The sequence below is a fragment of the Xiphias gladius genome, chromosome 9 (genome assembly GCF_016859285.1).
Source record: "Xiphias gladius isolate SHS-SW01 ecotype Sanya breed wild chromosome 9, ASM1685928v1, whole genome shotgun sequence".
Classification (NCBI taxonomy): Eukaryota; Metazoa; Chordata; class Actinopteri; order Istiophoriformes; family Xiphiidae; genus Xiphias; species Xiphias gladius.
Window position 1 is genome coordinate 14,795,889 of NC_053408.1, and position 13,756 is coordinate 14,809,644.

General features: G+C 42.5%; 1 protein-coding gene across 1 annotated transcript; it reads left to right on the top strand.

The window, feature by feature from the left end:
* Nucleotides 1-5,093: 5,093 nt before the first annotated feature.
* On the top strand, nt 5,094-7,588 carry dlx3b (distal-less homeobox 3b). The gene is made up of 3 exons (XM_040135605.1): nt 5,094-5,612; nt 6,498-6,682; nt 7,023-7,588. Exons 1-3 carry the CDS (start codon nt 5,270-5,272, stop codon nt 7,332-7,334), a joined length of 840 nt encoding a protein of 279 aa, XP_039991539.1. The 5' UTR covers nt 5,094-5,269; the 3' UTR covers nt 7,335-7,588.
* The last annotated feature ends 6,168 nt before the right edge of the window (nt 7,589-13,756 follow it).

The following is a 13,756-nucleotide window of genomic DNA, read 5'->3' on the forward strand; positions in this document are numbered from 1 at the left end:
AGACAAGAGCTATTAGTGCTCCACTAAAGGCAACAGATGACCTATAGCAGTGGTACCTTGTCTGCCTTTCAGCTCACAGGAGAGCCAGTGTGGGTGGAAGCAACTCTACAGGGGAACATTTAGCTTTAGAAGGTGTTTTGGATATGTTTATGTGCATATGTGTGAGTGTGTGTGTGTGTGTGTGTGTGTGTGTGTGTGTGTGTGTGTGTGTGTGTGTGTGTGTGTGTGTGTGTGTGTGTGTGTCTGTGTAAAAGGTCATGTCCTTTAACATCTGGCCACATGTGTCTTCCATTAGCTTTTAGACTCTTTCGGCAGCTGGGGACCCCTGGGAGCACATTACCCAGGTCTTACCTGGGCTCTTTTCTGTGGTGCTTTTCAATGTACAACACACACCACCTTTGCGTAGGACACTGTCCTGGTGTGAAGCAGCCTGAGAACAGTGGGGCCTCGATTCCATGTAGCTGAGCCAAGTCACAACGCCGCTGGAACGATCATTTGTTCCAGAAAAATCCCAGACCAAGTTGAGTATTTTTAGTCTGAAGGGATGGGAGCGCTGCACTGTTGGCCAGTTTCAGGGGAAGCCAGTTACTTTAGTTTTCTGATGGCCTTGAATCTCATACTGTTATCCTGTACACATTAAGTCAGTGTTTGGATAATGCATTTCACAGTTCTTGAACTTAATAGATACTGTTTCTGGAAACATTTAGATTAAAGACTGACAAGCGTTTACTCTTGAAAGACGAGTAGAAGTAAAAAGCATCACGTGATTTTTCCTGTCTGCACACACAGATCTACATTACACTGATGGCTCAGAGTCCTTGACTCTTTGCCATTTTCTCTTTTTATCTCTAATCAGGACTGAAAAAGGAGGGTGAGTGAGAGAAAGAGAGAGTTAGCAGTTAATAGACTTCTAGGTCTCCCACTCATGAGAGCCCCGACTCCCTTAGTGAGTCAACTATTCAATCAGATCAGCACAAACCAGCCAGTGGCGCTTCATTATCTCAAGGAGCTCCACGCTTCTGCCTTGAAATTTTCAAAGGGAGATGAAATTGCATTGATGGTTGTGGGGGAGCAGGAAGCAATGAACGGAGTTTGTTTAAAGTCTAAACATCCTCTGCAGTGTAGGTGTGAGCATGTGGTATTATGTGCACATTGCTGCACTGATGGGGATCCCTCTGGATTGTTTATGTGTGTAGGGGGTTAAATATAGCACTCAGTGTTGTTATAGAAGGGCTTACAGTTCAAATTGGGCAGGAGGTAGTGGGTGTATACATATCCAGTATTAGTGTTTCCCTTAGTTATTCTTGTACTGATAGACAGGTACAAGGCATTTCTGCATATAACTTGCAGTTCTCTCACGCTTTCAGAAAGTGTTCACGAGAGCACAAGAAAACTGAATGTGCAATATTTGTCTTGAGCGCTTCATAACACTGTGTAAAGTCTGAGGGAGAATCAATTCAAACAGGAATGCTGAAGCTGGTATTTTAAAATTGAAAAACCAGAAAAGAGCTGCAGGGAGAGATACAGAAAAGAGGTACATTTCGTACTTGTAGTGAAACTTTTCGCTAACAAAGGCTTCCAGCCAAGCCACTGTCATCCTATCAAGGTCCTGAGAAAACTGCTAGACTGGTTTGTCTCTGATTCTCCCACATAGTTCACATTCGCATCTGAGGGTCACAGCTATTAGTGTTGCTCTTTTTGGCTTAAACGGGCTCCCTTGATCACACTGATGACTCTCAGGAAGATTTGAGAAGTTTAAAATGGGAAGAAAATTACTTTCCCTGAAGGAAAAAACTTTATTTTTAACATACAGTACAAAAGATTTATTTTTTTTTTAAACCTCAACAGTGATCAGACCTAGTTAGCCAGTAATTGCTGGTCTGAACTCTTGTCCTGTGCTGGAGCCAAGCCAGCTGTTCCACTTTTACTCACTGCACTAGAAAAGGACAAAACATGTCCCCAAATGCTGCCTCATGTTACTGTGTTGTGAGGGTTTGATTGTTTGACAACCCATGAAGTCTAGAGAGTTCATTTGACTGGTTGCAGGGCAGATTTCCACCCAAAAATGAATCACATATTCTCTAAGAGAAAAACATGATTTGAGCCAAGGGTTTAGACTGATGTCCTATTTGTACACACATTTATACCTCACAGAGGAGCAACTACATCAGACTATGAACCACTGTGTCAAAGAGTTTATGCATACAGGTAGCAATTAGGGAGTCTCAGAGGCAAAGACTTAAAATATAATGAAAATGTAAGAAACTTCAAATTGCAATCTCAGTAAAAAGTCTATTATTTGATCTTCACATTATTCCAACCATAAGAGGAGCCCGGTGTTGATACAAGTACGATTATTTTTGCCTAAACAGATGCACACACATAATATCAAACAACAAATACACACACAGAGCCACTGTCATGAACGGATACTGAAGTGCTGAGGTTGGATTCTTTTTATCTTCTCCTTTTCATATATTTTCCACCATGTTTTTGTGATATGTGTGTGTCATGAGTATGTCACCACATTGAATTTTAAGCCATATGCACCATCTACTGGTGGTTCTGTGATACTACAAAAGCCCGACTATTTTACACTAAAGCAGCAGCTTACTGTATTTGCCCTTTACATTCATTCAAGACTTTCTGGAGTCAAGATATTTTGGTAGACTGTTACTCGGTGACAGATTTTCTTTCTACAAGCAGTTTTAAGTATGTTTTGAATGTGTGTGTATGTTTGTTCTGCTCATGTATTTGAAACATTTCTGTACTTCGATCACATGCACGCTTGGTCGGGAGAGTCTCTTAACGTTTAACTACTGACTGACTGTGTCTCTATTTCCTCATTTATTTAGTGTCATACAATCTACATCATAATCTTCCAGTGCTGTTTTTCAGTGTGAGACTTGACGCAACTCGAGGCAAGCACAGTCTCTCTCAGGCATGCGTAGAGATGCTGTCAGGTCTGGGGCCATTTGGCAAAAATACTTAGGTTTGGAAAAACTCATGGATCATGATGTTTTAAAGCTGCCTTCAAGAGTATCTGATTAAAGGTTTTCTTGTCCACAGAAAAAATAAAAATCAGAAGGTTCAAATATTTCTTTAATCTTTTCTTTGATTGAAGACAAAAACATCTGAGCATAAGATTTTTATTGTAAATGGAAACAGATATTTTGAAAACCTTAACGTGATACAAACTGTCGCGACTCCCAATGAAAAGGATAAAATGACTTTTTATGAGCTTGGAAGAAAACATTCCTGCTTTTATTCACATGTGTCCAGTCCACAGCAACTTCCCAAGGAAAATAAAAGAGCTTTTCAACAACTTTTTTTTTTTTTTTAAATCAAATGTATGTTTTAAGTTCGAATTTCAAATCACCAAAATCTATTCAAACATCTTTTCCTCCATTTGTGTCTTTTGAGCTAAATCTGCACAATTCAGCTTTGTGTGTCGACGACCCCAAATGGCAGGGGAGGAAACTTCAGCACCTTCAGACAACATATGACTCAACAGATCGGTAACAGCTTTTTAATACTTGATAGTAACAATGCAAGAGCGGTACATGTCAGTGAGTCCAGTTTCAGAACAGACTGTTTACTCATTTGTGTTCAGGACTCAGATTGCAGATGCTTTAAAGCTTTCATTTGTCCTCGACAGTGGGTGGAAACACTAGACTTTCATTTGAGCATCTCTCTGAGAAACCCAAATCCCATGGGTTGCTCAGAGAGATGCTCTCAGTTATCAACAATTAATTTGCCTCAAAAAGGAGCCATCCTTTGTTTTTGTTAATTTTATATACAGAATCAGATTTTGCTTTAATAGGCAAAACTGCATCTCTCGTGGAGACTTTAGCTCATGCTAGAAATAAGTGGGTTATTTCAATTTTCTTTTCTATTTCTTCTTTTCTATCGCTTTCTTATTTAAATTTAGGTGAACTGACCCTTTAAAACTTCACTTCAGTGCTACAGTAACCCACCAGAAGATGGCGGACGTTTATCAGACATGAGGGGCTGCGGAGGAAATGCGTTTTATATCGGTGTCATTTAAAAACGACAAAAGTCTACGGTCTGTGTAAACTGTAAATGTAACAATGGAGAGTGTCGGCAGTTGCCGGCAATACACAGTTTTTTCATCTTAAGCTGTGTAAATCTGCATGTATCTATTTTGCAGGCAGAAAACTAGAGTTACACTTACGAGTGCATACCAGCAGGGGGCGCTACGCACCGTGCTTTCAGCTGACGGCAAAAAAAGCGGCAGGAAAAATGGACAGAATGAAAATTTCCCCCCGTTTAAATGACAATGACAAAACGATATTTCTCCGTTTTTCTGCGGCGAACTATTCCTCAAGATAAATCAAAATGAATGGATTAATTGCGAACTGCTGTACCTACGATATTGCCCACTGTGAATTAGTGCACTTCTTTGCAGTCTTCTCCCTCTGAACACTGTTGATAGAATTTGCATTTACACGCACACACACGCACAACACGGACAGTGCAGAGGAATTTTCCCGCAGGCAATATCAGTTGAACGAGTCTTTTGCCTATCTGTTCTATCTCTTTCACGTAAAGTTCACTGTCCGCCATCACCTTTGCATGACAATGGGAGTCTGTGGGAGGCAGGCTGGCAGCCTTTCAATAGGCTGAATAAAGTGTGATCTCTAGGCACTGTTAAGAAAACATTGCATAAAAACATTAAGGAGACGCTCTGGCTGCAGGATTGGCCTTTACAAAGGCTCTGGGCCACTATTGTGTTGTAACATTTTGGTGCCAGCCTGTAGATGATGCAGTTGTTGAGAAAAACTACATAGGTGCTTGGTTTTTTTTGGGGGGGGGGGGCTGACAGCCCCTAAAGGCCTACAGAGCTGCACATTCGCCCAGTGAGCAGGTACATGCAAATCTAAAGAACAAACTCCGGGTACTGAGGTATGCGTGCACAGGCGCTCTTGGCTGAAGGCTGGGTTTCACCACCGCCACCTCGCCTGGAGCGCAAGAAGGGGGGAAACGGTGGAGCCAATGGGAAGGCAGCATCCAGCCCAGCTCTCTATAACTCTGTGTCACGAGGGGCTGAGCGATGCCACAACCAAGTTTCTGCAGTTGGGAGAGTTTCAGTGGACTGTAGGCTCTCCGAATCCGTGCGTGCAAAGAGCACACACACAGACACGCACACACACACAGACACACACACCAGTTCTTCATTGCCTTGAGCAATCCGCAGCGAAAGAATCCACCAGTGGACTTGGTTTTACTCTGGAGGGCTGCTTTCACCATGAGCGCCGGGCAGACGTATGAGAAGAAGATTGCGAGTATTTTAACCGATCTACCGGGATCTATGAGTTGCCACCCGAGCTCCAAGGACTCTCCTACTCTCCCGGAGTCATCGGTGACGGACATGGGCTACTACAGCGGACAGGCGTCCCACGGCCACCACGAATATTATCAGAGTCAACCGTACGGACAGCCCATGAACTCTTACCACCACCAGTTCAATCTGAACGGAATGGGAGCTGCTGGAGCGTACGCCGCCAAATCCGAATACCCCTACACAAATAGCTACAGACAGTACGGACATTACAACAGAGACCACCTGCAGGCCTCGCCTCCGAGCTCAGGTAAATGTTGTGAGAGTCGCCGCTTCTTTATCTGCAGTAACGCACAGAGTCATCTCTGTCACGTCAGGGTCAAATCACTTGCACGGCCCGAGAGCTGCTTGCATACAGAGCCCCGATTACATACGAAAATACGAGTCACACTGTGGCACAATTTGTTTTTGCTATTTCGTTTTTATTTTATATGTCACGTTAGGTTTCCCTTAAGGTTTTGGAGACCCTCGGTGCAAGAAATGGGAGACGTAGAATGTGCAGTGACTTGCTGACTGAAGCCAAATCACGTGCTTTATTTAGCTGCCTTTCGCGTCCTCATAAATTTTACCTCGCAAGACCAGTGTAACATCCACTTGCCAGTATATTTGATTTATTATGTATTTACAGGTTTAAAAAAAAAAAAAAAAAAATCAAAACATTAGTTCAGCGGCAGTCTACCGCCTGGTGCTCGTGTCATGTTTTAACAGCCCGCCTGGGAAGGAGCCAGCCATTAACAGCTGGCCATAAAACGATGATGGTTCGATTAAAGCTTATATTTTATTTACTCCAGCAATGTCAACATATTACCGCTGGCAGGCCAAACTGGAGATCTGACAGAACGAATTACCCTGTTTGAGAAAATTTAGTTTTGACTCGGCCGCGCTTTGCTTTGCGTCATTTGTGTTTTGTAAAGCTTTGAAGCTGCAGTATTTTAGTTTCGAATTTACGCACTTTTGGCCACATTAAAATGAGAAAACATTCTTAATCCTCAGAATTTCCGTACCATCTCATCAACATTTCGTGGTGATGGCTTCACTTCTAATTCATTATCCTGAATGATTTATACGTAAGAGTCAAACTGTAAAGCAGCCCCGTTGGTCAGTTTGATTTATTTCTTTTTGCCGTATTTTGCAGTGAAAGAGGAGCCCGAGCCCGAGGTCCGCATGGTGAATGGAAAACCGAAGAAGATCCGCAAGCCGAGGACGATCTACTCCAGCTACCAGCTCGCCGCTCTGCAGAGGCGCTTCCAGAAGGCGCAGTACCTCGCCCTGCCCGAGAGAGCGGAGCTGGCCGCTCAGCTCGGCCTCACTCAGACACAGGTAAGCGGGCCGACCCGGTGCAACACCTGATATTTTATCATTCTTTCATACTTTTAGAGTCACGTGAGTCAGGACCCTCCAATGTGGTCAACGGGTCGCTCTGTAATTATGCATCACTGCGTAATTACGCACATCAGGCACTGGATTTCTATGTCTCTCGCTTTGGAGTTTAAAAGTTAAACAATTAAAATGCTCTATTTTCTCCCAGTTAAATACCGTCAAACTGTGTTATAGTTACGTTTACATACAAGGAAACAAATATTATAAAATACGTATTTTGTAGCTCTTCACCACTGCATTTTGTGTTGCATTGCAATTAATGTACACGCTCCGTTCTTAGGTCAAGATCTGGTTCCAGAACCGGAGGTCCAAGTTCAAGAAGCTGTACAAAAACGGCGAGGTTCCCCTGGAGCACAGTCCCAACGCCAGCGACTCCATGGCCTGCAACTCACCGCCCTCCCCCGCAGTCTGGGAGAACAGCACCCCGCAGAGCACCCCGATCAGCAGACCTCAGGTCCCACAGGCGACGCACAGCTCGTCACCGCCATACCTGGAGGATTATAACCACTGGTACCAGCAGGGATCACACCTACAGCACCCGGGCACCGTGCACCACCCAGTCCCGCAGCAGAGTGTGGGAGCTGTTTATTAACACTGACTCAAGAGCAGATTTATCTCTCCAGAATTTTCTCAAACGAGGTATCTCCACAATGACTCTGCAGAGCGAAGGTTGACTGGACCGGGAGCAGGCCTGAAGTGAAACATTGCTTTTGGTTTTTTGGATGATCAAGAATGTTTCAGGACTGGGTTTTCCATTCACAAAGCACATAAGGGATTTCTGATCACTTGTGGCAGCATATTTAACGGACATCTGGCGTGGTTTTTTAAATTATTTATCGCTTCTGTTGTTTTTCCTTAACTTCTTTTGTAAATGAATATGCAAAGTTTTTTTTTTTTAACAAGTAGCCTAACCACAAACCGAATATTGACAAAACTGTGCAGTTGACCCATGCTACATTCAAATCACGCATGCGGGTTTGTAGAGAGCGCGTACAAAAAAAAAAAAACAACAAAAAAAACTCAGGTCATATTTATATGAATTTGTACAAAACGTCGAAGGCTGTAAATATGTGTTTATATGCAGAAACCACTATGATCATATTTGTTTGAAACGGAACGACTGCACTGTGGTGCTTCCAAAACCCTTTTTATATTCATGTAATTAGTCCACTTGTTGCCTTCTTGTCAATTGAATAAAAGTGTTAATTGCATGTTGTGTGTCTAGCGCCTTTATAAACGGTCTATTGCTCAGCCGCCTTTTTTTTAAATTTCATTTTTTTTTTTTTTGAGGTGCAGGACAAACCGTGCAGGTCATTAAATGTAGGGTCTATAAGCTCAATGTCACCGCAAACTACAGTCTTATCAACACTGCAGGATTTTTTTTTCAAGGCAAAAAAGGAAAGAAAAAAAAAGGCAATACGGTGAAGTCATTTTTATGACTACGAAGCACTTTCACCTGATTTAGCAGTCTTCGTGAATCTAATAACATTTTCAGATTACTCATCTTAAATCAAGATCAATTCTTTTTTTTAAATTTTTTTTTTTTTTTTTTTTTTTACAAATTTCTTGCACTGGAAGCGACTTCATTCACAATTAACATGAAATGATAATACACGCATCTTTAGGTTTGAACAATTACTCATCCACCTGCATAATAACAGTTCGGTGCCATATCATTATGGGCAGGGGATTATAGTGAGGCTGTATTAAAGAAGTAGTATCCATGCCTATTACAATTGAGGTACATGCACTGATTAGTTCAATTTAATTTTATTTTTCCCCCCGTTTGTCTTTGCGAGATATTTTTAAATCCTCATTACCTACTAATCAAAAAGGTTAATTATCTCATTTTCCCCAAAGGTAAAGGCTCCACTTTCTGCCCAGAGGTATAGACTATGTTGCTCACACTATCGTGGACTGACTCCCCCTGTTTTGGTTCTGGGAGCTGCGTGCAAAGCGCTGCAGCAGGAGGCGACATACATGCAGACATGTTGGAGTCACTCGGTTTTATTGCTATTCTGTTGCCAGATAACAAGAGAGAATTCAGCACGTTGCACAAAGAGAGAGAGAGAGAGAGAGGGTGGTGGGTGGGGCTGTGTCGGGGTGAAGCAAGTCTGTTGGTGAAGGGGGATCTCACGCAGACACACAGGCGCAGCGGGATGGATAGAAACGCTGCCAGATTTTAAAGGTATAAGAAAACACAAGTGCTCTGTTTTTGTTTTTTGTTTTTTTGTTGTTTTGGTTTTAAGCGTTTCACATCTATTTCATTTGGCAAAGTAGTTCTGAAAAAAAAAAAAAAAGTGAGACCCCAAGACTCCTGATAAGCAGGTTTTGACTCTTGGGTTCAGTGGTCATTCATCTGATGACGCACATTTAATCCAATTTTGAAGCGTGTGCTCCACAACACGTGGTAAAACCTACACCTTTTTTTTTCTTCTTATTTATGCAAAAGGTCTTCCCAGGTGACTGTGGTGAGAATACACTGATATTAATTAGCCGAGAGATGCTCGATAAGCATGACAGCTACTCCAATAATGACTGTTATGACAGCGACAGCGAGCCACTCAGAAAAAAAAACCTCCTGTCTTCTAAACTAATGACCGGTGACGGAAGACAACAACCTCAGTTTGGCCACATTAACAATGCATTATTAAATATGCTGCAAAAAAAAAAAAAAAAAAAAAAAAAATTACACGATGGAGAAACCGCTAATGGCGATCTTATCCGCATGGACCACCAAGATGCCATTACGCAAGGGGAGAAAATGTAGGCTACTCACGGCATTAGTGGTTTTATAACCCATTCCACCACTTTTAGTGAATGGTACGCGCCCGGGACTGGAGGTGTTACTGTATGAACCTTTACTGCAAAGTTGGGACATAACACTAAGTGCAGCACATTGCAGCTTCATCGGTGGGTTTTTAAATTAAGTCTCACAATGTGCTCTAAAATTGTACTTATCTTAAATTTGATAATTTACCTCACTTCCGGATTTACTTGCATTAGGAGGAAATATACTGGAATAAAGCTTATTACTCCACTATTATCCCTACTGATTATCAAATAACCTGACTTAATTTAATCAAATTCTGGATACAGATTCCTACACATCACAATCAAATGCAATCATTATTTTGGTACTGACCTATTCAGAGAAAAAAAATAGAATATATATAGTGAAACAAAAATATCTATATAATTAAATAATTTCTTTGGACGAATATTTTTTCACCTTAATTGAGCAGAACTTGACTTGACTATTTTACAGTATATATGAGAACATATGGCTAACAAATACACTGGGAATGTTGACTTAACCTATACACCCTCTAGGGATGTAATTTATTTACATGTGATCAACATTAGCTAATATTTTCAAATTATTATTTTATTTTCATTTATTTAAGCACATTTCACATGGGTTTTTACTATAATTTCAGCCATGCAGTCTGTTATTTGAAAAAAATGTAAAAATATTTTCCAGAGTTTCTTCTGGATTAATCATGTGGAGGTGTTAATGAACTATCATTTCAACCATTTGAAATTCAGATTGAAAGGACCTTTGGGCTAAAATCAAAATATTTCACTCATAGATTTACCATAAAGGTTTTAGTGCACCTCCTGGTTTCTTTGACATTTAGTTTATTCTACAAAACAGTGAACACATTTTCACCGACCGTCACACACATTCTCTCATCATTTTGCCACAAAAAATGAAATGTGTCACAGCTCCTAATTCTATTTCCCTAATGTCTTTCCTTTGGTTTCTTTCCCTGAGCCTAACACCAGTTGTCTATAGCATCACTCACCATGTCAGTGCGCTGTGTTGATTTGACAAAAGCAGCATGATTACTATTGCATTTTAATATCAATGAAATCTCATCAAGAGTACATGTGAACTCCCCTCGGTGACTCCCTCAACATGTGTGGCCCTTGGCTGTGGCTGTCAGGGGAAACATTTGTGCCGAAGACAAACGTGTGTTCGCTACAGGCTGCACTGGTGTGTGTGGGCTGTCAGACAGGTCCATATATGTCATCTCTTAAACATTAACAAGTGTAAGAAGCCATGGAGAGGGAGGTGAACTGTTGAACTTGAATGTGATCTCTGCATGGCACAGTATCAGAGCACCCTAAATAGAGCCAGTGCCCGGGCCCCTACGAGCCCTTATCTCCCCCACCCTCGCAACAGTCAACATTGTGGTGTCAGCACTTGTCCCTGGGGTGCAGCGATATGGGTTGAGATGGAGGTCGGGAACTGAAACGCATCCATGGAAAGACTGTAGCAGCTGTCCGACACTTAGTCCGGGCCTGGGCCGAGGCCTCGGCTGGATTAGGATCACTCATTCTGTCCATTTTGCTGTAAACTGGGATGAAATGAAGGGGGAAAGGCATCCTTGACAGCTGTGGACTCGTGAACCCTGGCTGACCTCAGGCCAGGGCCGGACTGGGCTGGGCTGTGTGCTGATGCTTCACAGCAGGTCGTCACATCCTGATAGAGCCTTCCCAATGATGCTGCGGCGGCATGAGCCCACCTTGACCTAAAAACTGACAATTTGGCCTCCAGACACGGGTTTGAGCCAAAAGACAGACATTAAAACTGTCAAAGAATAGAAATTAATGAAAAGAAGTTTTAATTCCTGCTTTTACTCCCATTTGTTTTGTCTTTTGGTTGTGCTTGGCCTGCTTAAATCCAGTGTTTTGAATGTAATCTCAGTGTGTGTGTGTGTGTGTGTGTGTGTGTGTGCATGCCTTTCAGCCTGCCAAATTGTATTACATTTTTTAATCCCTCCAGAGTGTGTGTGCATCACGCCTCGAACTAAGTCGAGCCTTTCCTTCAGATGAAACCCAATCGTGCCCTCGCTCCCTCTAACAGAGATGTCAGATCACTCAAGTTAATAACAATAATCACCCCAGAGACCTGCTTTGCCGTGCGCCCATTCAAAGCAACTGGGATTTAATAACAAGCTATTTTCTCTCTTATTGCTATCCGGCAATTAAAACCCATCGGGACACCTCGTATCTGATGACCCCGACCATCCACAGCATTGATACAGTCAAACTTGCCTTTATCATTACCCTTCAACCCATCTCCCAGCCTGCCGTCCCCTCCTCTTAGCTTGTCTATTACTCGAGGAGCCTTTTCACTTTCCCTCCAATCTGCCCGCATGATAATTGGGGCCCGTTTGAAAGGTCCCACTCTTGTCTGTCCAACTCCACAAGCCATTATTCTAATCTGGAGATGTGAAATTGCCTATAATTTTCCCTGATGCCCCGTCACTTGGTTCAGCATCGCTTGCCTCTTCTTCCCCGGGTCCGCGTGTTTAACAAGGCGCATAATCACCAGGAATGAGGAGAAGGGCATGAGGGTGTATTTATATATGAAGAAGGAGATGTTAATGTAACACAATCCTTGCCGTTGTGTGAGAAAATCAGCTCGGAGGAGTGCAAACACAGGGCTCTGATATGGCTTTGTTCTTCAGAGAAGCACCACTGCCGGCTGAAAACCTCCTGAACAAGGCTGCAGTTCTCTGACTAAGGTAAGACAGGAACGAGTGAAGCCTGCATGACTGAGTGTACGGTGTGGATAGCGGCTTAGATGACGTTAGTAGTAGGTATGGCATTATATTTGCATGCAACAATATGTGAGCTTATGCAGAGAGGCTCTGCTTTAATTTAATAGTATAGTTTTATCTTAAATAAAACAGCTGCACCGAGTCCTCACTGAGACAAGTGCAAAATTAAAGTTGAATTCATTTACTGATATGTACCTGATATGGTTAAACGAGTTTTTGTGCAGGCATCGTGCCATCGATTTCCCCTCTGAAGCATGAAAATCCTCGGAAAACTGGACTCGCCATGACCCTTTAACTGACATCACAGACGAAGAGCTGCGATGAAATTCTCCGTAACAGTAATATTAGGAGAAAATACCTCCACAAAAACTGCATTTATGGTTGCTTAGTTATTTTTCTAAGCCCTGAGTATGACATGAGACAAACTGTACCTGATGTTTGCCCGACAGTCAAGACAGCAGGAGGATGACAGGCAACAAGAAGCCGTTTGGATGATTCTTGAACGCACTGCTCAGTTTCACCAATCGGAGCTTAAGCCCCCCTCTAATCAAAAGCATCGGCCCAGACCGCGGCAAAGTGTCTGCAACGATATAAATAACTCATTTTCCGCGTGTAAATGGAGCAAGCGCCAGATTGCGCAGATCCGTGCAAAGGACTGTAACTCAGGCGCAGTTTGCCGGAGGGACAGCACCGCCACTTGTCATTTTCTTATGACAGCGGCGAGTCTGCGGGTTTGTGCTCACTCGAGAAGAAGGGAAATATCGTTAAAATGCTGGCTTGCACGTCCCTTCTCCTCTCCTCACGGCATGCGTCCCTCTCCGGTGTGGGAAAACAAAAAACAAAAAACAAAAAAACTTTTAGTAATTGTTTCAGAGAAAGCAGAAAAATGCAGCCTAGATATGTGAAATATGTAACTTTTTTAAACATATCAAGCTGTCTTTTTGTTGTAATTCTGACCTTCAAATTCAAAGAGACAACGTGAAAGGCACGTGACGAAAAAGCCCATTGTCCGGTGCGTTAAAGGTAAAACTGAACACGAGCACCGTGCGTAAAGGTGCCTGCTCACATCCCTTTGGTTCACCTAAGTACCTTTTCTCTCAAGGTGGGCGGATTACGTTGGCTTTTATTCTCAACTGATTATCCTAAAACATGAAATCTAAAATGAACAGTGGACGATACGTAAGCAACCAAGATTTTTTTTTTTTTTTTTTTTTTCCTCAACCGGACTCAGTCCCCAAGCGTGTTGACAAGAGTTTTTTTTTACGTCAGTAGCTGCGCAGACGTGATGATGGACAAAAGGCAGCTGACAATCAAGACACGAATTATCACGCAGGCTGAGTTATTGTTGACAAACTCTGTACATTAAACCGGAGATGCCGGTTAGTCCGGTTGTCACTCATCTGGACTTCTGTGAGCAGGCGGCGGCTCTTTCACAATAAAA

Bases quoted from the DNA above. Each gene is read 5' to 3' on its own strand.
- dlx3b (XM_040135605.1), top strand. From the start codon at position 5,270: ATGAGCGCCGGGCAGACGTATGAGAAGAAGATTGCGAGTATTTTAACC. The intron at 5,613-6,497 runs GTAAATGTTGTG...CGTATTTTGCAG, and splicing joins GGCCTCGCCTCCGAGCTCAG to TGAAAGAGGAGCCCGAGCCC. The intron at 6,683-7,022 runs GTAAGCGGGCCG...CTCCGTTCTTAG, and splicing joins TCGGCCTCACTCAGACACAG to GTCAAGATCTGGTTCCAGAA.